Source organism: Polyodon spathula, chromosome 12, assembly GCF_017654505.1.
Source record: "Polyodon spathula isolate WHYD16114869_AA chromosome 12, ASM1765450v1, whole genome shotgun sequence".
Classification (NCBI taxonomy): Eukaryota; Metazoa; Chordata; class Actinopteri; order Acipenseriformes; family Polyodontidae; genus Polyodon; species Polyodon spathula.
Window position 1 is genome coordinate 45,757,343 of NC_054545.1, and position 26,018 is coordinate 45,783,360.

General features: G+C 42.3%; 1 protein-coding gene across 5 annotated transcripts in view; it reads left to right on the forward strand.

Moving 5' to 3' along the window:
- The window catches only part of LOC121323897 (protein TANC2-like), a 136,620-nt gene that overhangs the window by 42,945 nt on the left and 67,657 nt on the right, over positions 1-26,018 (forward strand). For all 5 annotated transcript variants that reach the window (XM_041265219.1, XM_041265223.1, XM_041265220.1 and 2 more), the window contains one exon: positions 12,329-12,427. In XM_041265219.1, coding sequence (XP_041121153.1) covers positions 12,361-12,427 — 67 coding nt within the window. In that variant the 5' untranslated portion in view covers positions 12,329-12,360. The remainder of the gene's footprint in view (positions 1-12,328; positions 12,428-26,018) is intronic.

A 26,018-nucleotide genomic window follows, 5' to 3' on the forward strand; every position in this document is an offset into this window, starting at 1 on the left:
CAGAAACTGAATACAAACAATCTGATGATCCTGTCTAGCCCCTTGTAGCACTGACATCAAACTTCCTAAACGCGACATTACACGTGAACTTAGTCACTTTAGCAGGGAATAAAAGTAAAACCTGTCTGGTCACCGCCTAAAGGGGTTTTCTTCTCCAGAAATATAAGTTGGTCTGTACCCTCTGGCGTCTCCACAAAAAACAATACATCGCTCCCTTCGTGTGCCAATGTTCCCCGAGCTTGTATGGAAGTGGTTCTAGGCTATGGACCAATCCAGGGACTTGCCTCGCTTTGTAAACTGCGTTACCTGAATACTAGTGGATTATTTTATTCCACAGTTGTTTTACATAAAAATAGAGGACTACTAATATCCTCACGCGAAAGAATAGGCTTAACCGTTTGTGGATCGTAGCTCGTTGGTTGGAAGCATAGTGTTCTGCAGGCTCACACGTTCTGGTTGCCACTTAATGTACTGTGCTTTGACTACTCGCGTCACAAGTGGAGAGAATTGGTGGGACGCTCTGTACATTATTTTACGCGTATGGTGGTCCAATCTCCTGCTTTGGTGACTTGATGTATGGGTGTTAATGTAGGATAAAAGAGCCAGAACCGGAAAATACATTGTCTGTTCCAGACGTACTCTGAAACTTGGCCAGCCCGCCAAACCGATCCGATCATCACGTTTATAATATAAATTTTATATAAGACATTGATCTGAGGTCCTGGAAAGTATTATCTCACATGAATCACCGGGCTGGTACGGGGGGGGGGGGGGGGGGAAGGGGGGGGGGGGGGGGGTGGGGCGGGGGGCCGGCTCAGGGAAATGAAGACAAGGTAGCGGAATGGATTAATACACAAACCCTTCTCCATCGGGCACTGGGGTGGAGGGGAATCTGGCAAGACTAGGGGGATGGGAATGGGGGAAAAGGTGGGGGTCGGTTGTGGTGGAAGGGTCTAGTGTAGGTGGAAGGAAGAGGAGAGGGGAAAGGGGAGGCCTTGGTGGTATCGCATCTAACAACAGGAACAACCCACCGCAAAAATGAGTGAACCATAAGTAGACTGACGTACGAGTGCAGAGGAGGTGGAGTTTCAAAACCAGTTGTGGGCTAGTTTGGCAAAAAGTGTTTCGACCGGAACCGCCCCAAAGCGCAAAATGGCCTTCGGCGTCCAAACAAGACAATTTTGAGAATACGCGTGAAGTGTGTGTGCTCTGGGGGGGATTTTAGCTGTCTTGGCCGAAAAAACCTTTTGCATGGCAGACCCCGTCTGCCTGGCTGTAGTCGGGATGATTTTCAGTAAATAAACTTTTATTTAAAAAAAATAAAACAATCTGATCCGTGCTAAATACAGGGAGAGCAGAAAGTAAGTTTACCACATCAAACTTTCTGTCTTAACCAGTTCAGAGCTGGTTTACGGTAATAAAACTGCCGAAAGTGTTTTTTTCTTTCCAGTTCTATGAAAATATGATTTTATTGGTCTGTACCCATCTGGTGTATAGTTTCCAAAAACAAGGATGCCCATAATGACAAGTGTGCAGCTATACACATGTACCGAAATTAACACACCACTTGAAACACACCATGAGACACGACAGAACGAACCCGTTTTAAAAGGGAACACCAGGGGATGGGCGTTTTGGCATTCTGAAAATTAGATCGATCAGTGCACGAGTAAATCACATCTGTCACGCATCTCTAGAAAAACAATTCCACAGTCAAGCTTGTTTGGGATTTGAGGAGAAGCGGCCAGTTGTTTGGACTATGCACACAAAATTCGGTTTTACAAAGTAGTTGTAAGACACAAGCTAGTATTTTTTTCTTTTGGGTTATCTTCATTATATTTTTTACATTATTCTGTTACATGCCCTCTGCGCACTCATTCCGTCTCTAACCAATGCTGTTTGTGAAACGTCATATTCACTGAATTACACGCCGCGGGCAACTATCGAGACCTACGCGGACTTACAGTGCAAGAATCGACTATTGCGCTGACAGAAAATGCGTGACCCACCTTCGTCAGAGCTGCGGCTGGTACGGCGAATGTCACAATCACACACGGTCCAGGGCTGTGAGAACGTACACGCTTCATACATTTTCAAACAGTGTTTTAAAGAGTGTTTCTCTGGCCAGTCAAACTAAACAAAGCATGTGTGAGTGTTAACTATAGCCTATAAGTAAACCCAAAAAAAAAAAAAAAAAGCATAATGAATGCTAAGGCCTGTGTTTGGTTAGTTCGCTCTTCAGGTTCTCCTGTCGCTTCTCCACTATCCACAGCGGTGCTTTATTCCTCGTGTGGTTTCTCCCTTGTGTTCAGAGTGTCCGACAGTGCTTCATCCTTTGTCCCTCCCTTACGTGGTTAATAACATTCAGCAAAGTCAGTTGGTGAAACAACATAAGTGTCATGTACTAAATTCTACACGTCACATTAACGGCATAAGTGTATTACATCATAAAGTCAGCTCCCATAGGGCAAAGCTTATGGCCTGGGGCGTTTTTATCAATTAAGTGTGAAGTACGGATCTTATATTAATCGTTACACAAACTGATGTTTTTTTTTTTCTCCATCGGCAAACTGAAACAAAATGAGTAGGATTTGCATTTGTAACAAATCTGGCAGACTATCGTGGCAGCCAAGGCAACAAAATGCGAAGGCAAGCCCGCAACTAGCTGGCGTAAGAGCCGGTAGCTATTTGCAGAGTTTAAACTCTTTAGAGCTTGTCAGAGTACGAAATTCAATTGAGGAATTTTTGCATGGTCGGGGTCAAAAATTTAGGTTTTTTTGTTTTTGTGGTCTGCATTTAGTTTACTTGTAATTGATCAGGGTTTGGGCACTTATGGGACAGTTTGTTTTTTTTCAGAATCAGAGGTCTGCTTAGTTTTCAAGCGTAGGTAATCCCCCCATTTGTTTTACTACTAAAAATGATTTATATATATATATATAGTTTAATTAGTTTAGTAGCGAGTTGTAGAAGTGATGTAGTTTCAGCTCACAGCTGGCCAGTGATTACTGTGCTTTGAAGCTCTCCACCAAGAGAGATTTAGATTGGTGGTACTCTGTACATTACTGCTGCCCCAGACAGCCCTGCTTGTGACTGATGTTGGTGTTTAAGACCAGAACCAGATGTTTTGTCTTTAAGAGGATGCAGCCCTTAAGAACTTGCCAGCCAGCAAACAGATCCGTGAGTTACTGCATCCTGGACATGCTGTAAATATTTGACTTTTTTTAGTCTTGATCTCTCCTGGAATGTTTCACATCCGGGGGGGGGGGGGGGGGGGGGGGGGGAGGGGGGGGGGGGGGGGGGGGAGGGGGGGGGGGGTGGGGGGGGGGGGGTGGTGGTATTACTGCATCCTGGAGGTGGGTCTTTACAGAACTGTGAGAATTGTTGTTTTTTTTTTTTTTTTTTTTTTTTTTTTTTTTTTTTCTGATTCTCCTCCCTGTGTGCGGTTCTGAAACTATCTGTGGCCGTCCTAAGGACCCCAGAAATGTGAACATAATACTGTACGAGGCAGAGGAGGGTTCTAAACATTGTGGCAGCCGAACCCCAAAGCCTTCGGTCCAAACAACAATTTTGAGAATTACGTGAAGTGTGTGTTTTGTGTTGATATGATATGAGGTCCATCACAACCAAATATAGTGTTGCAGGACCACTTCAGAATCAGAACCAGAACTGGAGCATCAGTTAGCAAGACACCACAGGGGTTTGAGCTCGGCTGCAAAATTTTATATCGTAATGGGACTGTTCTGAAAAATGAATTTACTTTGGTAGACAGGCCCCAGTTGGTTAATGACACGGGACATGCCATCGTCTAAATACAGAACAGAGATGTATGTTAGTATAACACAGAGCCATGTGGTAAGGAAATTAACACACCAGTTTTAAAGGGAAACGGGGATGGCGTTTGCATTATCATCTGTTAAAGAAAACTCCACAGCACTGGGAATGCCAGTGTTTGGACTATGCATGGTTTACAGTATTCCCTGAAGCGCATCTCAATTCCGTCTCTATGTTTTTCATTTCTATTAGAAACACATGCCACGACCCTGGCGCCAGGACAGCTTACAGTATCGAATTAGAGCTACAGAAAATATACCACAGAGCGCGCACACACATTTTCAAACAAACACTGTGTTTTAAGGAGATGATTCTGTTGCTATTACACTGTCTTGTTTTACATCAAACAGTAGGAGTTGTATAAAACAAAGCAGTTCAGTGTTAACTATAGTAACAAAAAAAAAAGCATAATGAAGCTAGGCCTGTGGTTGGTTAGTTCTCCTTTCTCCCTTGCTGGTTAAAACATTCAGCAATGAAAGTAACCTTACGGAAAGCTGTCCCATAGGGCAGCTGGTTTTAAGTGAGTTTAATATTGAAACTGATTTTTAATAAAGAAATGGGCATCAGTATTTCTGGATCTGTTGGCAGCACCGCACTAGCTATTTGCAGCTTTGCAGTTCATTCAATTTAGTTTTTGTTCATTTTAATAGAGTTTTGCTCACTGATTTCCCCCCTCCTTGATGTCTCCTAAACTGGTCTTCAGTTTCTGACATCCTGCTGTACTTCATTTCCATTCCATACAAAATGAATGAACACAATCAAGTGTCAAGCAGCTCTTTTTGAACGAGAACAGGCGCAGCAAATTGCTTATCCGTTTTTTCATTCTCCTCCTGTCAATTGCAGTGGCGTGATTGCTCTGTGACGGCTGTGTGGGGGAGCATTTTCTCCTTGCCTGGCTGATTGCTTTGGTCAGCAGAGAGACCCGATATTTGTGTTATTGTGTGTGGTTTTTTCTTATTTTTTTTTGGTTTTGGTTATCATTCTCCCTTTGTATCAGCGCTGTTTTCTGGGTCTGTTCTGTAAAGAAGCAATGGAACGATCCTGAATTATTAAAATAGCCATGCGACACGGACGGGCTTTGTTCATTAGCTGTCCCGCTTGTGATGTCACTGCTGCCTTTAGCAGCCCATTCTGTATTCCGTCCTGTAGGGTCTGCACATTAGCAGCTGACGTAGACGATGATTTAGGGGGTCTCACGGACATGTTATGCAGGCAGTATTTGTGTTAGTTTGACTGTACTGTGTTTTCTATCCCATTGGTTGGTTGTGGGCTGTTTAGTATAAACGCACCCAATAAAAACCAGACACAACTTTCAGGTTTGATTTTAAAGGTTCTGGTGAGTCTTTGATGAACCCAATGCATTCTGGTACCTTTTACCTTTCACAGCAGGACTACACTTACCAGAATGCATTGGGGTGCGAGTTGAACAGCCTGAACTGTCCCAAACTGTTGTATGGTAACCCAAAGTAAATAGCTGTGAGAATGTATGTTATGCATGAAAGGGGTTCAATTTTAGGGGAGTTTAAAGCTATATTTTAAAAGAGTGTGTGACTCGTTGAATCCTCACAGGATTGTTAAAAACAAAGAAAACTCCTTTTCTGCATTTTTGCCTTCTGCAGTGTCTTATTTCCAGAAATGAATATTTTTTGTTTCTGAATATTTGGCCATGATTTGAATGTTTTAAGGAGATGGTTTTGTTGCTTTAGAGGGAAGCTACCTTTAAGTTAGTGGCTGTGCTGATTGGAACTTGATTAGCTGAGAAGACCCAAGAGGTTTATAATCATTACTTTTAATTAGCAGTTTCATTTTTGTATTCAAACTTTTTTTAAATTGCTTTAGAAAATCTGACTTAAATAAAAATAAGGAATTCATGCTCTTCTGTGGACTTTAAAAATGTGTTTTTTTTTGGTTTTTTTGTTTTTACAGTGAATTAAAATCACGTTTTTGCTAAATGAGTACTTTTTTTAATGTTTTCTCAAAATCCTAACTTAGAAATGACAAAGTACTCATTTGAACAGACGTGCGCTTTGAAGGGCAGCGTTTTGATTTGGGTGCAGTGCTGGAAGTTCAGAAGCAAAATGAAAAAGGCTCCAGTGGTCATTTATAGCTGCCTGTGGCACAGTCCTGTAAATGAACACTAAAGCGATGCAGTAAGGGAGCTTTAAAAGAGATCAATTAATAAACCACCAGTGAGACGCGGCAAGCCTGGTAGTCTTCACTAGGATTTCCAAAACATTGTCCTTCCACTTAGAAACTTCATTTCCTCGCTCTGGTCTGGGGGATTTGATTCATCTGGAGGTATTGGTTAATAAATGACGCAGTCTGAGTTTCAGGATGTCTGTTGATGTGTTTGGTTGCATAGCAACCGCATCATTTTTTTTCTTCTGATTTATTGTTGAAACAGGGCTATGAGGTTTGTATTGCCATGCCTTGTTGAATTAATCTTTCTCAGTTTAAGTATACAATGAAGTGTTTTATTTTAATGAATTCTTGGAGATCAGTGGAATAGTTTATAGTCTATGTTCGTCTAATAAGAGACGAACATAGACTATAACTACAGACTAGACTACAGCTGCTGTCTGTTGCAGTGGTATTGCATTCTGATTCATCTAACGTGTGCTCCCTTGTGATGGCCATTAATAATTGCTTGATGGCTTAACCCTCTGATGTTCTTACTTTTTCCTTTTTTTTTTCTTCGTATTGCTGCACATTTTGTTACAGGTCTGTGATCTACAGTAAATATATATTCATTTAAATTTTATTCTTACCTTGCTGGTTACTATTCATTTATAGTTGAATCCCAAGGAAATATGATATTGCAGCGAACCTCAGTTCCCGCAGGCAGGTGAATCACACAGGGCGAGGCAATCCACACACAGGCGGGGGGCGGGCACGGACCTCTCGCACTGAAGCATAGCGCAGATAGCACTGTGCAAAAGAACCCGCTCCGTTGTAAAAAGCGTATATCGGGCTTATGTCTTTGTGTGTGATTACGTCACCTACCAGCCCTGCTGCTGCCTTCCCCTGTGCACGCTACACTATATTTTCAATATGCTTGTAAAATATTTGATTGTCGTCGGGATGCTAAAACTGCCTTGATGTACTTGGTGAAAGGTACCGTACAAATGTCATTCATTAAACTGTTTAGCATGAATCAGTCTGGTGACCTTCTCACACTAATCATAGCCACAGCCTCTGTCTGTGCTGCACTGTACATGAGCCCAAAGGAAAGCTGAGGGACTCATTACTGTAAGTAATCAAAATAGCCCTCTAATAATCCTCAGTAGTGTATGCACGTTCAAAATGAGCTTCATCAGTCTTCTTGGCAGTCAGAACTAAGCTTCGTCGCAGACTCTTAATTAGTTCCCTTCTCAATTAACCCTCTAACCCCCCGCCTCCCTCCCGCCATAATTACTGCAGTGAGAGCACAGCAAGGGGAGGGCATGGTTATTGCACTGGGCTGGAGAGAGAGACCGAGTGAATGGGGAGTAGATCACATCATCTTGTTCATTCTCCTTCATTTTATTTGCGTTTTCAGAGTCCTTATGTAGCCTGTGTGCAGCTGATTAGTGATGAAGACAAAGGTTAAAGATCCAGTCAGCCAGCGAGTGTAATGCTGTCTAGATAGGTTGATTTTATTAATGTTTTAATTTAATTTAACCTCATGTTTACTGTGATATTTTTGTAGTTCTTCTACAGTTATGCTATGCATTTACCGTAGTTTACCCTGGTTTGCGATGTTTTTTGTATTACACGGTACCGTACCTCGTTGTGCTTTACAGTGATTTACTAGACTTTGCTTTTACTAGGGTAAACCAGATCTCTCTGAAATTGCTCAAGGGATTGCGTGTTGATGGTTGGGCACTAAACACATTCACACAACAATTTTGTTTCTAACTGTCTTCTTGAAAAATAAACACACTTGCATTTTCTTTTTATTTTGTTATTTGCGATGGTAGTGTCATTTTACTGTAACATTCACGCAAAGACGAAAGAAAATCCTTCAGTCTTAAACCATGACAGAAATGCTGCAGGAGCGAAACTTTTCATCCACCAATCGGGAAGCTGCATTGCAGGGCACTGCCGCTCAGTAGCTGACCGCTGAACTTTCAGATAGAATGTCTACAGCAGCTTTAAAAAAATGAAATGAAATGGAAGGAAAGCATTGAAAAGGTAAATAAACCTGCACTGTAAGATTTAAAGTTTTCAAAATAACAAGAACGGCAGTGTTTAGTAGTCTCTAATTGCAATAAACACGCTGCTGTCTTATCAGACAGAATATTCCACAGAAGTATAAACCCTCAAGGCTGTAGTGTTTGGCACTAACTTACTGTATAAAGATGTTTTAAGTGTTCAAGAACTGGGATTGCCAGCTGGTGTCAGATAGCTTTAGACACTCCAGTAATCAAATCTCAGTTAAATGCTTCAGCAAAAGACACTGTTGTCAAAGAGCATCAAGATGTGTCTAGAGATGTATTCATTAATGATGTCTTTTCTGTAACTGTCTGTGCACTTTGCCTAGCAGAGTGGCAATAACTGAGTTTAATTGTCAGCATACACTGGCGACTCCTTTAGCGTGACACGGGTCTGTGCTGCATGCCGACCTACACTGTCTAGCAGAAAAATCCTACAGCAGTGTTGTGACTGGTGAATAGTTATTAGGAGATGAACAGGTTAGTGCACATTGCTGGACAGAGTATCGTTAACAGCTCTAGAATGGGCAGGTTGCATTGTTTGCAGTCACTGTACAGCACAGTTGTTACTTTGTGTGGCTAAATGGTGTAGAGTACTTTCCCTTTGTGTAATAGAGGATCAAGATCACGTTTTATTATTAAATGAATAGCTACGGCTGAGTAACTGAGCTCTAGCGAACGTAGCGATCATCAGCCACCCAGGGTTTGGCGGTGCTGGTACAAAACAGGAGGTGGAATATTTTGCTTCCCTGACACAACTCTACAGTGCCTCTGGCGGCTCTGTGATGGATGAGTCTTACAGTATTTCTTGTGTCAGCCTTCTCTTTGCTTGTGATCGTGGGTATGCCACACACACCTGCGTACAAAGAATATGACAGTTGCATGGAAGATGGTACGTAATACAAAATAAACCTAAAAACTGCAGCTGAAATATGTTTCCAGACCACGGCATGGAATTGCAGTGTAGTTACAGAAGTAATCTCCTGTCACTCCCAGGTTCAACTTTGAGTTGCCGTGCTCATTGCCACATAATGTAACTTTCTGGCTTGGTTCCCCGGAGCAGAAACGGTAAACAGAAAACTTCTTGATACAGTTCGGCGGAGAGGGAGGGGTGAGGGGTTCTTGTATTCCAGATTTGTGGGGGGGGGAGGAGGGGGGGTTGGTGTTCTGCAGTGATTGAGGGTGGGATAAGGAGAGAAGCTGCTCATATCCTCTTCCTTGTCTTATCAGCTAAACAGGAGACCAGGAATCCTGCCTGGACGTCCAGGTCGAGACCAGTATGGATCAAAACAACATGTACCTTGTAGACAATCAGGGAGAAGAGTGTTGTGTTTCTCAAGAGCGCAGTGCGGGGGGGGGGGGGGGGGGGGGGGGGAGCAGAGGCAGGAGAGGCAATGTGCGTAAAAAGCAGAACGAAAAGCATGGGGTAGCACTGGGATATTTCAGGTACAGCATGCCTATATTTCCTTCTCCTGCCTATTGTCTCAGCCTGCTGTACCTGTCTGATGTCAAAGCTTCTCATTGCTTTTTTTTGCAGCCTCGTTGTGCATGCGGACTCAGTGAGGGTTATGAATTTGCCATTATAGTGTAGCCAGCGTGCTGTAGCCCGATCCGCCATTAACGAAATAGCCTTTTCTTCAGTAGCGTTTTGTTTTTGACAATGTGTGGTGCGTTTTCTACTCGACATCCCTATACAGCTCGCAGCTTGCCCGGTCACGTATTGCATTGCACCATTTTTAGACTGAATTCTTCCAGTCACCTGCAGGACGCTCTTCAGGTGGCCAGTTAAGCAACAGGCCAAGTCGTTAGGAATTCAAATGTGGTGACATTCGGTGAAACAAATCCAAACACCCGACCTTTATTTTACCTGTAAAAAGAAGGAATTGATCGTTTTACCTGTTGTACCTAACCTGCTAGATTTACATCTCTGTTCTGTTTTTAAGGATATATCACACTCTGTACAAATGCATTTCAGTGGTGCTTTTTTCTTCAGTCCCTGCAAACCCTTTTCACGCTCCCTTCTAATTTGGCATTCAACATGAATGCATGATGTATATTTTATAAAGCAAGCATATAAAGCTCATTGTTTGTTAGCTAAATGACAGGTGATTAGAAGAATAGAATACAGTTTACAGTACAAAGCTCTGTGTGGAGGGGGGGTGATTTTTTTTATTTTTCTGTTTTTAAATGCATTACAGCGCATTAACAATACAAAAATACACGGATTGTAAAACTGACTCGCTCCAGCCTTCCTTCTGCGACGCCTTTGTAAACTAGCTGTGTGGAGTTCAAATGGCTATTCCAGCGGGTACAGTTTTTGATCAGTAAATATAAGAGCACGGTGGTAATTGGATTCTGCTCTGACACGGTGAGTTCTGTGTGTAACAAGGGTATAATTGCATGGTGTTTTATTACAACAGGTAACAAAACTATGTCATCACACAGCAGTTAGCAAGTAAGAGCAGGTGTCATGCCAGTTATTACAGTGAAATTGCAGGGCTGTTGCAAAGTGCTCTGTGAAGATAAGGGGTGTTTTAAACAGAGTACAGCTGAAAAATGTGCGCATTTAGTGTTCTGTTACATCATGGGTCACGCGATTGTAAATAAGCTTTTTACACGTGTGTAGTGTGTTCAGAGTTTACATGCTTTTGCATCAAATAAGGCACTTTATTACCAGATTTTTGGAGCTTATTTTTCTGGTAATAAGTATTTTAAGGCTACTTGGTATTTTTTTTTTTTTTAACTGTATTGTTATGACAACTTTAATTTTGTTAACTGCAAAAGACAAATGCGTTTGGTAGGGTTAGTGTCGACGTGCACCCCAGTATGCGCCACAGTGTTAGTGAAGGTCTTATTTTCTTGGGAAATGAAAATTGGATTGAAGGAAGGGTCTTTTAATGAGGGATGTGTCTCCACGGGGCTTGGTCTGTCTCGTGTAGGTGTCGGCGCTCAAAGATCCCTTTAATCACAGTGTCCCTGCTGAATCCTTCAAGCAGCTGGTCCTCTCTCAGACTGATTATGCAGAACTTTACATGCAGTGTGTTGAAAATAGATTCAGCCATATTAGGCGTCCTGTTCAACAATTATCTTTTTGCATGTTTGTGTGATATTTTTTCTCGTCATTGTCCTAGCAACATGGTATTCATCTACAGTAGATGTTACAGTTGCATCTGGTCGATAGCTGGGTTTGTTGTATATGTATAAACCCACAGGCTTGGTGGTCCCGTGGTTAAAGAAAGGGGCTTGTTACCAGGAGGGTCAATCCCAGCTCAACCACTGACTCACTGTGTCACTGAACGTCCTTGTGCTCCATCCTTCGGCCAACACTTGAAGCAAACGCGGTCCTACTGGAAGTGATTCTGCAGCAGCAGTTGTTGATGCATAGTTCACCCCCTAGTGTCAAAGTCGCCTTGGATAAGTGTCTGCTAAATGACTTGTTTAATAGTAATAATGATGATGTTGCGTTCACATAGTGAAATGTAAACGTGCCTCGTGAGTTCTGATGAGTGATATCAGTATAATTTTGCTTGAGCTCTGGCTACTGAACTAATGTTGTTACAAGACCAGAATCAACGTGCTGTGGTAAAAGAAAGAGGCTTTTTTGCATTATGGTTAAGATGCTCGCTTGCGGTTCACCCCCAGCCTCTGCCTGGTTACACCTGCGATCAGAATTATTCCGGGTTTAAAAGGCATGTCATATGCAGACAGGTAAAAGATTCAGTCTTGAACAAAGACGACGATGCGGCGACGTCATTCAAGTATTAAAAATTCTAAAAGGTATTCACAATGTCGACCCACCAGGGGACTTTTTCGACCTGAAAAAAGAAACAAGGACTAGGGGTCACAAATGGAGATTAGACAAAGGGGCATTCAGAACACTTTTTTACATAGAGAATTGTGGGAGTCTGGAACCAACTCCCCAGTAATGTTATTGAAGCCGACACTCTGGGATTCTTCAAGAAGCTGCTTGATGAGATTCTGAGATCAATAAGCTACTAACAACCAAACGAGCAAGACGGGCCAAATGGCCTCCCCTTGTTTGTAAACTTTATGTTCTTATGCTGTTTTATATGCAAATAAAAGAACTACAAAATTACAACATCATTCTTCATATTCCCTAAAGTGAAATATTTTTTACATTAATATAAAAAATGTAATTGTTAAAATCTGAAGACTAGGATTTAGTTTCGATGTTCTCAGCTAGCTGCGTGTTGCATCATTGACTGGAGTATGAAAGTTGTTTCCATGCCTTCGTGAATTAATGTTAATCTGCGTTGAGAGTAAGTTGTTTCATCTCTCTGCAGAGCTGACGGTAGCTGTGAGGACCGGTGCTGCCATGTTCCGAAACGGCTTGAAGATGTTGCTTAGCGGCGGAAAGTCCAACCACAAGAACCCAAACAGTGGTGAGTCACGTGACCTGCATTTCTGTCCAGCCTGGCACGGGTTTGAAGTTACTGAGAGAACCTCAATCAAGTTGTGGGTAATGAATGCCAAGCAATGCAGCAAGCACATTGTGAGCATTGTTACCCAATGAAGGCTTGCAGTCTGTGCAAATGTCTGTATGCGGTTACCCTAACATTTAGTGGAGTCATTTTGCTTTGGCTGCAGTGCTGTATTTTTATCAATTTTTTTTTTTTTTTTTTTTTGCTACAGCCTCAAAACCTAAACTGAAACTTAAAATCCACAAATGAAGCAAAGACCAAAGACTGTGTTGAAACAACGTTGTGGTTCTAATAAACTTTAAAAAGACACATGTTAAGCAACATGGGAGGGAAAGAGAATGTACTGGTCTAGCAGTAGTGGTAGCACAACATACACTAAAGAACTTAACCAGATCATGAGTCACAGGTCAGTTAGCATTTGCTTTTCTCTGTGCTAAGTGCTTAGCCAGTAATTACTAATTCATTTTTATAAACGCTCCTATAGCTTTAATTAATTTCCCTTAATTTTGAGCAGTAGGAATGTGTCCCTCAGAGCCAGGAACACAAGGTTCGGGAGACTGGGAGCTCCTGTCCTCCCCGTGTGCATGGACGAAGATGGGCCTGGAAGAAGTTTTTCTCTTGGCAACAATATGCAGCTCTGGCCCCGTTCATCTCGGGTTAATTTTTTTTTTTTGCCATCTGTGGAAACACTGTGGTTTATCAGTGGGTTGTTGTCTGTGGAAATGCCGTGGTTTATCAGTGGGTTGTTGTCTGTTGAAACGCCGTGGTTTATCTGTGGGTTGTTGTTTGTGGAAACGCCGTGGTTTATCAGTGGATTGTTGTCTGTGGGTTGTTGTCTGTGGAAACGCCGTGGTTTATCAGTGGGTTGTTGTCTGTGGAAACGCCGTGGTTTATCAGTGGGTTGTTGTCTGTGGAAACGCCGTGGTTTATCAGTGGGTTGTTGTCTGTGGAAACGCCGTGGTTTATCAGTGGATTGTTCTGTGGAAACGCCGTGGTTTATCAGTGGGTTGTCTGTGGAAACGCCGTGGTTTATCAGTGGGTTGTTGTCTGTGGAAACGCTGTGGTTTCAGTGGGTTGTTGTCTGTGGAATACGCCGTGGTTTATCAGTGGGTTGTTGTCTGTGGAAACGCCGTGGTTTATCAGTGGGTTGTTGTCTGTGGAAACGCCGTGGTTTATCAGTGGGTTGTTGTCTGTGGAAACGCCGTGGTTTATCAGTGGGTTGTTGTCTGTGGAAACGCCGTGGTTTATCAGTGGGTTGTTGTCTGTGGAATGAGCCGTGGTTTATCAGTGGGTTGTTGTCTGTGGAATGAGCCGTGGCTCTTCAGGTGCCTGTGTAATCGCTCCCCAGCGAGCGGTAATGGCTGCTCTTCAAGAGAGGCAGCAAGGATCAGCTGAAGGGAATTGCTGCGCTCTATTAAGAGATGGATTGGAGGCAGCTGAAGCATTTCCATTGGCATGCTTCAGAAATATCGCCTGTGTTGAAAAGTAAAAAAAAAAAATAATCACTTTAATGTGGCAGACCTTAGGTATTGTTTAGTTTTAAACTGCAGTGATTTTGTCTAGTGTGCGCTAGTCCTTTAAAAGAAAACGGACCTTGTTGAAAGTCGAGTTTGTTTACAAGGCAGTACGCTGATGTTAATACTTTCAGCATCAGGAGGTTATGGATAGCTCAGGAAATAACAGATCTGAAAAGGAGGTCACTTTTTCTTAATGTTTCTTTTTGTTACACTGAACGTTTTACACAAAATGCATAGGCTATATTTTTTTACATGGGCTTTTTCCCCAATTCTATAGTCCATACAGTGTATAACGTTACATGCTAATAGCACATGCATTATAAATGTACGGTAGAGCGGACCAGTTTTTTAAGCACTGTAAATTCAGTCAGCTTATTCAAACCTTGTTCTTTTAATCTTTGCATAGTTTAATAGTGTTACTAAAACAAAATAATAGTGCTCCTTCACATTCTTACTCCTCTGCAGTGTTGACCAGAGTCCAATATAGAGTATATGTCGGAAAATATATATATATATATATATATATATATATATATATATATATATATATAATTATTAATATTGCTATAAATTCCGATATAAAGGACGCTACCCTGCGATTTCAAAGCAAGTCTGATACATGCGGTAGATGGTTGCCTGTTAGTTGTTAATTAATTTCTAGGGGAAGTTGATGGGCAGTTTCAAGTCACATAAGGATTGTGTAAAACTTCAAATCTGCTGCATCATCACAGTCCTGAGAGGGCTGTCGGTTAACATTCAGAAAAACTAACACCTTTATATACTCCATGCCCATCAATAAATGTTATTTTTGAAATTACACCTGTTAGGAACAAAATCCCAGTTGGGTAATTCTAATGCGTTAACTAAAACTTAATTAACCATTGCTCTACCTGAGCTTAATAAAACATACCACACACATACACATACACACAGCTTACACTTAAGGGTCAAGTGAAAACCTGGAATGGCTCCAGCTGCAAAGCAATAGGAGTGTAATGCCCATTGCCTTGCAGTGTCGCTCCCTGGATCGGCGCTGTTGGCGTTTTCCAGGCGAGCCTCCCTGACAGGCTGGGAGGGGAAGGTGCCCCAGTAACCCGAATCCACTCCTAATTGTTCCCAGCTTGCGCTGACCTCACCAGGGAAAGATTAAGCCTGCTTTCCATCAGACTATCAGAGTTGCTGAGTGAGAGATGTCACTGAGCCTCCAGGGCACAGCTGCCTGGCATGCCTGGCACGCTTTGTGTTAAATACCTGCATAGATACTGCCTGGCATGCCCCAGCGGACGTACTGCACGAGCGTTAGCTCCAAACCATACAAGAGGAAAAGTCCTTAGAAAATTAAAGTTAAAACAAATCTGAATAATAACTTCAGCTGTACAGCGTCTGCGATGTATGGAAACTAACAATAGGAGAGGTTTTCTAATTTGTTTATTTAGCAGATATATATGATGCACAAGTCATTTGGGGCAAATTATAAGCTGGCTGTCAGCTACTGTAGTATGGGGATTATTGGGTTGTTTAGGGTTTTATGTAGACGATGGACACATTTTCAAGCAAAATACAAGATGCCCTTCACAACGGCGTACAGGGGATTCATTATCTGAGTGCACAGTTGACAGCCTGTATACGCCTTCAGCTTTTCTTGCCACTATGTGTTTTTTAAATGCCTGAGGATTGCAGTCAGGAGCAGCAGTCCTTTTAAAAGATCCTAAAAAGGATTTTAGAGTACAGGCTGCCAGTATGACTCACTGTCTGTTGTGAAGTCTTAAGGTGTCCTGTTGTTCTCAGAAGCTGACAACAGCACATTTGAATTCTATCCTGCAAAAAAATTCTCTGTGGCTTTCTAATGATGAGACTGTATGCAGAGCTGATTTCACACCTTGCCAGCTGTCTGCAGGACTTTTCTTCTTGGGTAAATTAAATAAATTAGGTATTTTAATTAGTGCAATTATTTCAATTATTTCCCTGAATCCTTGATACACTGCTGTCACAATCTGTGGCGCTTGCCATTCTGTATTTGATCAAACGCGTTCTTGATTTCAGTTGAGACCGAACTGAAATTAAAAAAAGGAGATCTGTTAGTTTTTGAAAGGTTCATTATGTAATGCATTAAGTCCCCAGCCACATGGTTTTTTTAAATCTGTTTTGATAAATTTAGTTCTGAGGGATTGTGAAGGATTCAAGTGCCAGAACAATAGCTATTTCCTATTTCCTTCCTCCTCTGAGTGAAGCTGTAGGTTGAAAGCTGCCCTTTTTGAAGTGGTGTTTTCTGTTGGCTGCTTGAGTTCGTGCTGCTTTTGTACAGTAGTTTCTGCAACAGTAATTGATTTGCTTTACATGGTTTTCCAAAGGTTTTGGGCATAGTGTTTTTTCAGTGTTGATGTTAAATCGAGTAAGATACGCATGGCTTCAGTGCACCTAACTAGATTAAAGTTTCATGCAAGCATGCCAACTGAAGCAAAACCACCAAGTCAGCAATGTCCTTTTGTTGCAATACTGCCGGTCTACAAAGTAGACCAGCACTTTGTCAGATGAGATTGAGAGGTGAACCTTAAAACAAAGTTGGTTCCCATCTATAGTAGTGCTGCAAGATTTATACTGAGAGCAGATTACAACCAGCACCACTGTGACTGTACGAAAGCGTGGCTCAGTCTGGAGAACAGAAGGCACAAACGGCACAGCGCTCCCATATTCTAACTCGAGCTGCTTTGGCCTCTTCACTGTACATTGAGAACACTGTGGCTTGGTGAAGAGCTGGCTGGCTGGGTGCGGAACACCTGGCACGTGGCTGGTGACATTGAGCTGGCTGAGAATGTAAGAATTCCCAAGGGCTCTTCAGAGTGTGGTGCTGGCTCAGCCTGTGAAAAACCAATCGGACCATGATTTGAGTTCTATGAGCGTTACATTTTCGCTAGTCTGGCAACTCTCGCACCAACCGTGCAGGCGTCAGTACATGTGACAATATATATATATATATATATATATATATATATATATATATATATATATATATATATATATATATATATATATATATGTGTGTGTGTGTATATATATATATATAATATTATCGGAGAACCATCAAACCTAAAAATGGCCTTTACTGGAATGGTAAAACTGAGACGCCAAGCATTTACGATCAAAGATGAGAAACCGCAGCCAGTCTTCCTGAAGTTTGGTCTTCCTGTTTTATTTACAGTCACAAAGTAATACTGAAGAATGGAACACTTTCGTTAAACTTGTATGTCAATAGCAATTGGGATTTAAAGTTTTTGGTGCTGTTTAATCCAGGTACACAGTGGCACGCAGTTATTGTGCAAATGTTCAGTACAGTAATAATGCATTAGCAGAATACAGAGATCTACTGTATACATAACCCCTTAGAAAATTAGAATGACTATTGAATGGGAAAACATTCTTGTTTTTGGTTTTGCCCATTAACGTCTATTCATAAGCTTGCTACTGTAGATGACACAATGAAGCGAGTGAGCGGTGAGGCTCGGAGCCGACAAGGCAATTACTGTTTAACGCAGGAATTCAATTGAGCATCTTCTTATTGAAGATGTACACACAGCAACAGGCCCTAATTATCACTTAGCGCAGAGCCCAGGCACACAACAGCACTGATCATGCAATCCTGGGATGTCTGCTTCTGGTAGAAACCATGACCGCAGGCAGCACCTCCCCTGGCACCCAGGCCAGCCACGAGGCGACAGGCAGGGGCAGCAGAGGGGTTAGCGTTGACTAGATTATAGAAATGACACAAATAAGCGTCCCGGTGGGGAAGTGGGTTACTGCATGTGACAGGGATGAGACTTGCAGTGTCAAGGAAAGCTGCAGTTCAAGTATGCGTGCATGCTTCTATTAACACAAGCAACAGCGTACTGGAACAAATAAACAGGGCACAGGTTTAAACAAAACAATAATGAATAATGACACTGAGGTCAGGCTGGGTATTCGCCTTCACTGACTAACCCAGATTTAACACGCAGGTCACACTCCCAGACAAAGCATTTCTCCTCCCTTAAAGATGTGGCCACTCTCCAATTAGCACTCAATTACCTAACTGGGGAATGGTCACACCTGTGATTGCTGGCAGGGCCAGATTTAACCCCATCTCTGCCAACCTTGCATTCCCACACACATTCGGCCTGCCACAATGGACTGCTGGTTAACTAAATGAAATACTTTTTAAAAAGGGCACACAATTTCAAAAGGAAGCATACTGCTAGAAGGCAGTTTTTACAGAGCCTAGACCGGTGGACACCTGCAGGGCTGACATCCTCTTGAGTTCCTGGGTGTGGAAGAGGAAGTGGGATCGGAGGACGCCCTCTGAACCTTCAGTTCTCGTGAGCTGTGCGGGGAATCACTGTGGTGAGGGGAAAATACTTGGACCTTCTAAATTGGGGAGAAGATCAGGAGCTCTGATACGGAAAGCAGTTTTCGGTAAGAGAACTGCGGCAGGGTTGTACCAACAAGGAGTTAAAGACGTGAGAAGTCCTCTGTTTTCTTCATTTCCTTCTGACGGGCCTGTGACTGTGGAGCTGAGCTGTTCTCCCAGCCTCGTAGCCGGAGATCCACATAAACACACTGCATTAGGGCAGAGCTGTGCAGAGCCAGGACTTGAGACCACACTCCCTCTCTCTGCTGCACACCTGCTCGCTCCCATTCCACTCCAAGGCGTGGTCTGTGCAGGGATGGCCCCTGATGAAAAGGTAGGAGTATTGCTGTAGTTTAGCACTTGGCTGAGAAGCAAAGCTGCGGAACACGGGTGGTTGTGGGAGAATTTATTGACAGGAGACACTGGACGGTCTGTGTTGAATTTACTGCCTGTAAGATCAGAATGCTGTACATGCCTTGTTAGCGAGTTGTAGATCTATACCATCAAAGGTCCCCTTTTAGTACTTTGCTGGCACTCACTACCCCTAAATTGCACCTAACGAGTTCAATGCAGGTGGCTTTTTGTAGAACCTTGTGTGGTATATTTACTACATGTGTACTGCACTCGTTATTGAATGTTGAGTTGAATTTGACTGCTCTGCAGTGCACAGCTTTTGTATGCTTCCACTGTACAGCAAACTCCCTACATCTATGTGCCTTTTACATATTCATACCCGCCTGATGCCAGTCCATGCAGTCAGTCTCATTGGTGTGCCTTGCCTTCATACTCGCTTTCTTAGAACGATATGAAATCTGAGAGTCTGAATCTGACAGTGATGCCTGTCTACGAGCAAGCAGCATGGGAGGAGAGGTTTTAAAGAAATACAGGAATCCCTGGAGTGCAGTAAAATGGGTTGTAATGCATGGAAAAAGTCAACCACTCGGGAAAAGAAAGCACAAACGTACAATGCGCTTCCCTTATAAAAATGTGACCTGTATTTGCACAGTAACTCTGTTTTTCCATGCTATGAATGTACTGCCTACACTTCACCAGAGCTATTTATAATGTATGATGTGCTTTGCCATGGTTTTACCTGTGCTTTGCCATGGTTTTACCTGTGCTTTAATGTTGCCACTTTACTATGCATTTATACTGCTGTGAACGTTCAGAAAGGATGAAGCTAAGTTTATTGTGCAGAAGTGTGAACACTTTGAGGAGGCAGAGTGTAATGCAGAGTGGTGGGGGTGCTGATCATTTTACTTGTATGCTCTTCAAACCAAAATATATAAATAGAAAGCACAGCTTGATAGAAAGTACAGCTTGGTGGGGATTCGGAGGGGAGTCATGTTACTGTTTACGAATAAGAAGTGGTTTTACTCAGAGAATAAATAGTTACTTACCACATGTTGTTAAAACAGAGAAAACAGCAACATAGTTGAGAGAGACTTTACTTTCGAGGAGGCAGAATAATGTACAGAACCTGCTGTGAAATGATTACTTTATGTACTGAAGAACACAGAGGTGAGATTGTCCGTGCACCACAAGGCTCCCGGTAAAACCTGGAACAGCTCAAACTGCTATGCAACGGGAGTCCTACCCGAATTGCCCAGCTTTGAGAACAGGCTGTTACTGTGCTAGTGCCCTGTGGTGCTTCTCTTCTGCTTCCCCAGTGTTTGGCACAACAGAGAAGCCTACAAGATATGTGCAGTCTGTTCCCTTTTGGCAGATGGGAGCGGGACAGCTTTCCTAGCTCATCCCAGCCCCTGTCATGAGCAGACACCCCTGCATCCCACTCTCCGCTATACAAACCGCTAAACAGTAATCCTTTCCATTCCCCCACACTTCATTAATCACATTCCTTTGTTCTCAAAGCGCAGTCCGTGCCTAGTTCTGTACTTCTCTTTTTTTTTATGGGGCATTTGTCCTGTTCTGTGTTTTTGCTGCAGTTTTTTTTTTTTTTTTTTTTCCCCAATACTCTGGTGCTCAGCTTATTGTTGGAGGTATTGACACTGCTCTTCAAATACACAAAGTGAAATACCTGGTGGCAGCTGTAGCCATTGCGCGATTGCACAAACAAACGTGCGCGTCGCTTGGTACAGGGGTTGAACAGCGCATGGAGAGGAGTCGCGGAAGAGAGGACAACATGTTATGTAGAACCTGCGTGGGATCATTTTGACAGGCAGCTCTCCTTTCAAAGGAAGCCACGCCCTGGTCATCTGCAGGTATTGAAAGATGTTTTCCTGGAGGTTGTGCAGACAAGGTTATAAAAAACATGCAATAAAGGTCATTGGTGATGGCTTCTTAGACTGTGGTGGTAGTTCTGTCCTGTACGTCAGTGCCAGTGTGATAAAGCAATGCTGTAGCAGTTTGGATAATTTTGGGTTGTCCTGCTTGACACACACATCTCTGCGTGGAGCTGCTGCATGTGAACTGACCTATTTTGAGAACATAGCGTAATGCGCCAAGGATTGTACCCCGAGAGGGTAGCATTTCTGTCTGTCATGCCTGCTAAATCTAGCTACGTACGCAAAGATGTGCAGCATTGTTCTAAAAATGAACAAATAAAATAACCTCTGTGCTTTCGTTTTCCCTCATCCTAGACCAAGGGACTGTAGCTACAGCAATAGAGTTGTCTTTTCATCTAGTTGGTCAGTGGCTTGAACTAGTTGAAAGATGCTTGACTGTTTTTCAATCACAGGATTGTGGAGGTGTGCCATGTGTTATGCAAGAGAGACTTGCAGGAATATGTTTAATTCAGATAGCCATGCAGTATCACGTGGTTCTTGTTTCTTGCTTCTTGAAACAGTCATACACATTCATTGTATGCACAAGCAAGGTCGACTAGTGACTGATGGTGTCGTGTTGTGTGTGTGATCACGGCGCTCTGCATTTAGCTGCACGTGTTTTTGGATAGGCTGAGCTGACAAGGCGCTATGTGTCAGTAAGAGTGCTGTTGACAGGACATGTCTTATCTTCTCTCCTTAGTGAGAAGCATGTGTTGTGTTTATTGCTCTCAATCCTCCAGTCTCTTGCAGTCAGTCATTGCATAGAGATCTCTGCATAGACGCACTGCTCGGTAGAATATTGCTGTCAGATTAAGTCTGTTGAAATCTGCAGTGTGCTATATCTACTGAGCTAGTTTAGTCTGAATCTAAGCTTTATATATATTGTTGTGTACAGTCTGTTTATTTGATACTGCTCAAAGCCTAGAGAGGTCTTGTCTCAATGCAATACCACAAATCACAGTCAAACTTGTAATAATGGCCACTCAAGGAGCTTTTTAAAAGCTGTGTTCTAGACATGCAGTTTTCTATCCCACTGCTTTTCTCTGGGCTATATGTCTATACTGTATATTTTGGGACTCATCATGAAGCTCACAATACAAGTTTTCGTGTATTCAGTTCAGTCAATGGGAAGGGGATGCCACACCCCCCTTTCTAAATCCCGCCCCTCTGTTTCCTCATTTCGATTCGCTCTGGGACTTCAAAAACAGGAAATGGAAGTGTGATCACAATCCTGTCAGGAAACAAAAAAAAAGGGATGGAAACCTGAAAATAAAAATAAAAAAATCAATAAAAAAAAGCATTGAAATGAAAGACACACACGGCTACTCTGAGAATGATAAAAAGCATTGAAATGAAAGACACACACGGCTACTCTGAGAATGATAAAAAGCATTGAAATGAAAGACACACACGGCTACTCTGAGAATGATAAAAAGCATTGAAATGAAAGACACACACGGCTACTCTGAGAATGATAAAAAGCATTGAAATGAAAGACACACACGGCTACTCTGAGAATGATAAAAAGCATTGAAATGAAAGACACACACGGCTACTCTGAGAATGATAAAAAGCATTGAAATGAAAGACACACACGGCTACTCTGAGAATGATGATAACACACACGGCTACTCTGAGAATGATAAAAAGCATTGAAATGAAAGACACACACGGCTACTCTGAGAATGATAAAAAGCATTGAAATGAAAGACACACACGGCTACTCTGAGAATGATGAAAGACACACACGGCTACTCTTGATAAAAAGCATTGAAAGACACACACGGCTACTCTGAGAATGATAAAAAGCATTGAAATGGAAAGACACACACGCGGCTACTCTGAGAATGATAAAAAGCATTGAAAAGACACACACGCGGCTACTCTGAGAATGATAAAAAGATTTGGAAAGACACACACGCGGTGAGTGGTATTGGAAAGACACACACGCGGCTACTCTGAGAATGATTTGTGAGTGGTATTGGAAAGACACACACGCGGCTACTCTGAGAATGATTTGTGAGTGGTATTGGAAAGACACACACGCGGCTACTCTGAGAATGATTTGTGAGTGGTATTGGAAAGACACACACGCGGCTACTCTGAGAATGATTTGTGAGTGGTATTGGAAAGACACACACGCGGCTACTCTGAGAATGATTTGTGAGTGGTATTGGAAAGACACACACGCGGCTACTCTGAGAATGATTTGTGAGTGGTATTGGAAAGACACACACGCGGCTACTCTGAGAATGATTCGTGAGTGGTATTGGAAAGACACACACGCGGCTACTCTGAGAATGATTCGTGAGTGGTATTGGAAAGACACACACGCGGCTACTCTGAGAATGATTCGTGAGTGGTATTGGAAAGACACACACGCGGCTACTCTGAGAATGATTCGTGAGTGGTATTGGAAAGACACACACGCGGCTACTCTGAGAATGATTCGTGAGTGGTATTGGAAAGACACACACGCGGCTACTCTGAGAATGATTCGTGAGTGGTATTGGAAAGACACACACGCGGCTACTCTGAGAATGATTTGTGAGTGGTATTGGAAAGACACACACAAGCGTGGGTCAGGTAGCAAGATCAGTGCAGGTGTGTCTAATCAACCTTGGGACCAAACTTGGGACAGCTCAAACTGCTGTGCGACTGGGACCTAATTTCTGAACAGAGAAATTCCCAATTCAGAAATGAAATAATAGTGCAGTTATTGCAAGGCTTTGTAGGGGTGATTTAAGGGGAGTAAGAGAGCCGACACAAGCTTGCCAGCAGCTCATATTGTTAACTGGATCCAGCTGGCTCTGTCTGGAGACTGTTACAGTCCAGGAACATACATTTTATATATATATACTCTCTCTATATATATAATATATATATATATATATATATATATATATATATATAGAGAGAGAGAGAGAGAATTGACTTTGCTTTCTGGAGAATCTTGGTTTATTAGGGGTTTTAATTGACTTAAAATGATGACAGAAAAAATAATTGATTTGATTAACCTTGTCTATCTGAGGGCAGTATAAAAAAAAAAAAAAAATTCACAAAAAAGATATCTTGAAAAACATTACCTGTGCTAACTTCATATTACGTGGAAACACATTTTCAAACTGTCAAATTACAAGTAAATATGTGTATTAAACACTAGCTGCCACTGTGAAACATTTGCAGTAAATTGCATTATGTTAATACTTTTCAATAAAATAATTTAATACAATTTCACTAACAAACAGATGTGAGGAGTTGATAAACAGAAAATGTCAACATTAAAACCTCATGTCTTTTTAAAATGTATTTTCACTTCCAATAGGATTTGTGCATAGCACATAGTGACACCTGGTGGTCAAATTGTACTTCAGGAAGGGAGCTCCTGTCTCCCTTCCTGAAGTTGATTCTGTTTAAAGATATTTGAAGAAACTGGGAGTGTAGTTTTTTTTTTTTTTAAAATCTTCTTATTACATGTTTATTTTTGAGAAACACTTTTTTCCCCCTCAGTTTTAACTGCAGTTCAGTCCAGTCTTTTTTCTGTGGTGCTGGAGAAGGAGAACATGGAAAGAGAAGCAATGGAGAGGATAAATGAATTGTTTGGCAGTGTATGTGATATACTGCGAGTGTAGCAGGCACTAAAAGCATGCAGTGCTTGACCTGGTATTCTTAGTATGGAGAGTGTTAACTATCTCTGCTCTGCGAGAGAGCAGCGAGGGAGGAGGGAAGGCTGGCTGACTGAGTTGCTGATGCTGAGAGAGAGAGAGAGAGAGAGAGAGAGTGTGTGTGTGTGTGTTTCTCTCTGCGTTGGCACCTGGTGCTTTGCTACTGCTCTTCTCATTCACTGTCTAACCCTCTCTCCTTCTCTTACCACATTCTATCTTCTGTCTTTCAACTACATAATGGTGCAGGATTTACACTTGTGGAAAAGCAGTGAAGTTCAGCTGGAGACAGAGGTGAGCCTGCTCTACGACAGAACAGGGAATTCAGGGGGCGGCTGGGGCTTTGGGTGATTTTGGGGGTGTTGGGGGAGGGGGTTGGGCAGGTGTCTTGCCAGCTGGGAAGTCCACCTGGGGAGCGTGATCAACTGCTGTTTGGAGTTACGTTAGAAACAGTGTCAATTTTAAAGTGCTGGATTGAGGGAGAATAGTCATGGTCTTTTTTTTCTGTTCAGTGAAGATTGAATATAGATTGCAACCTAGAAAGAATTGCACATTCATTCATCTATTACCTGTGTGTTTTTTTTCATTGCGGGCAATCTATATTTATCTAGCTACAGTTATTCGTAGCTCAATCATTATGTTGGTCATTATAAATCAGTTTTTTTTTTTTTAATTGAAAAATGATAGAAATCTATCATCATCTATCTATGTATAACATCACCTGTTAGCCATCGTTATACAGCTGGTGAGACAAGCATCCATCTCCCTCTATCTCTTTCTAATGCTGTATTTTTCCAATACTGTACTCTTGAGTCTTTGTGCCTGATTCTCTCCAGAGATCTCGCTGTGCTCCATGTAAAGAAATTGCTTTTTCCCCCTCTGTCTTAAGCAGAGAGCATTGCATTCGACCAAACACACACACACACACACACACACACAGTGCTAAACGGTCTCATTTGATGTTAATTAGTATGAACTGTGAATAGGGCTTCTGTCGATTTGGATTAAAGTTTGCTGAAGTAATCATGGATATTTGTCATCTCTCTTTTATAAGAGGGCCTGTTTAATGATACCAGATGCTATTTATATGGAGTGTAAGAATGTGATCTGCCTGTGTATCGACATGGCGTGTCTTTCATCTCTCCCAGTAATCCTGCTGTGTGCATCTGTCCTGTTTATATTTACCTTTCGTATCCTTTATTGAAAGGCATTGCAGCAGCAGCAGGAGGACTTTAAAGCCGCTCTCTTTACTGTTACTGTCCTGGGTTAACATCAGTACATAACAGACCTATTGTCCCCAAAATGCCGACACCAACAGGCGTAAGAAGAATTGAATCGATTCCAGCTTTTTTGAACAATAGTCCATCGGTGGCCCGATCCTGATGTTCAAGGCCATGGCAAATTCCCCTAACAAGGGTTGTGACAATGTTGACCCCGGGGAAAACTTTTTTTTGTTTGGACCGAAAAAAAAGAAAATAAGCTGAACGCAGGCCCGGTGGTCCCCCCACAGTGGATATGTAGATATTAAAGGGCCGCCGTTGGCCAGCCAGGAGGAACAGCCCTTCACACTTCACTATCTGAACACAGCATTCATGTAGCTGCCTGTCTGCCTCTGCACTATCTATCCACGTCTATGTATACTGTGTAGTATATACCAAACTGTTTTGAGATAACTGGGTGTGGATGTACATAATGTGTTTTAATACA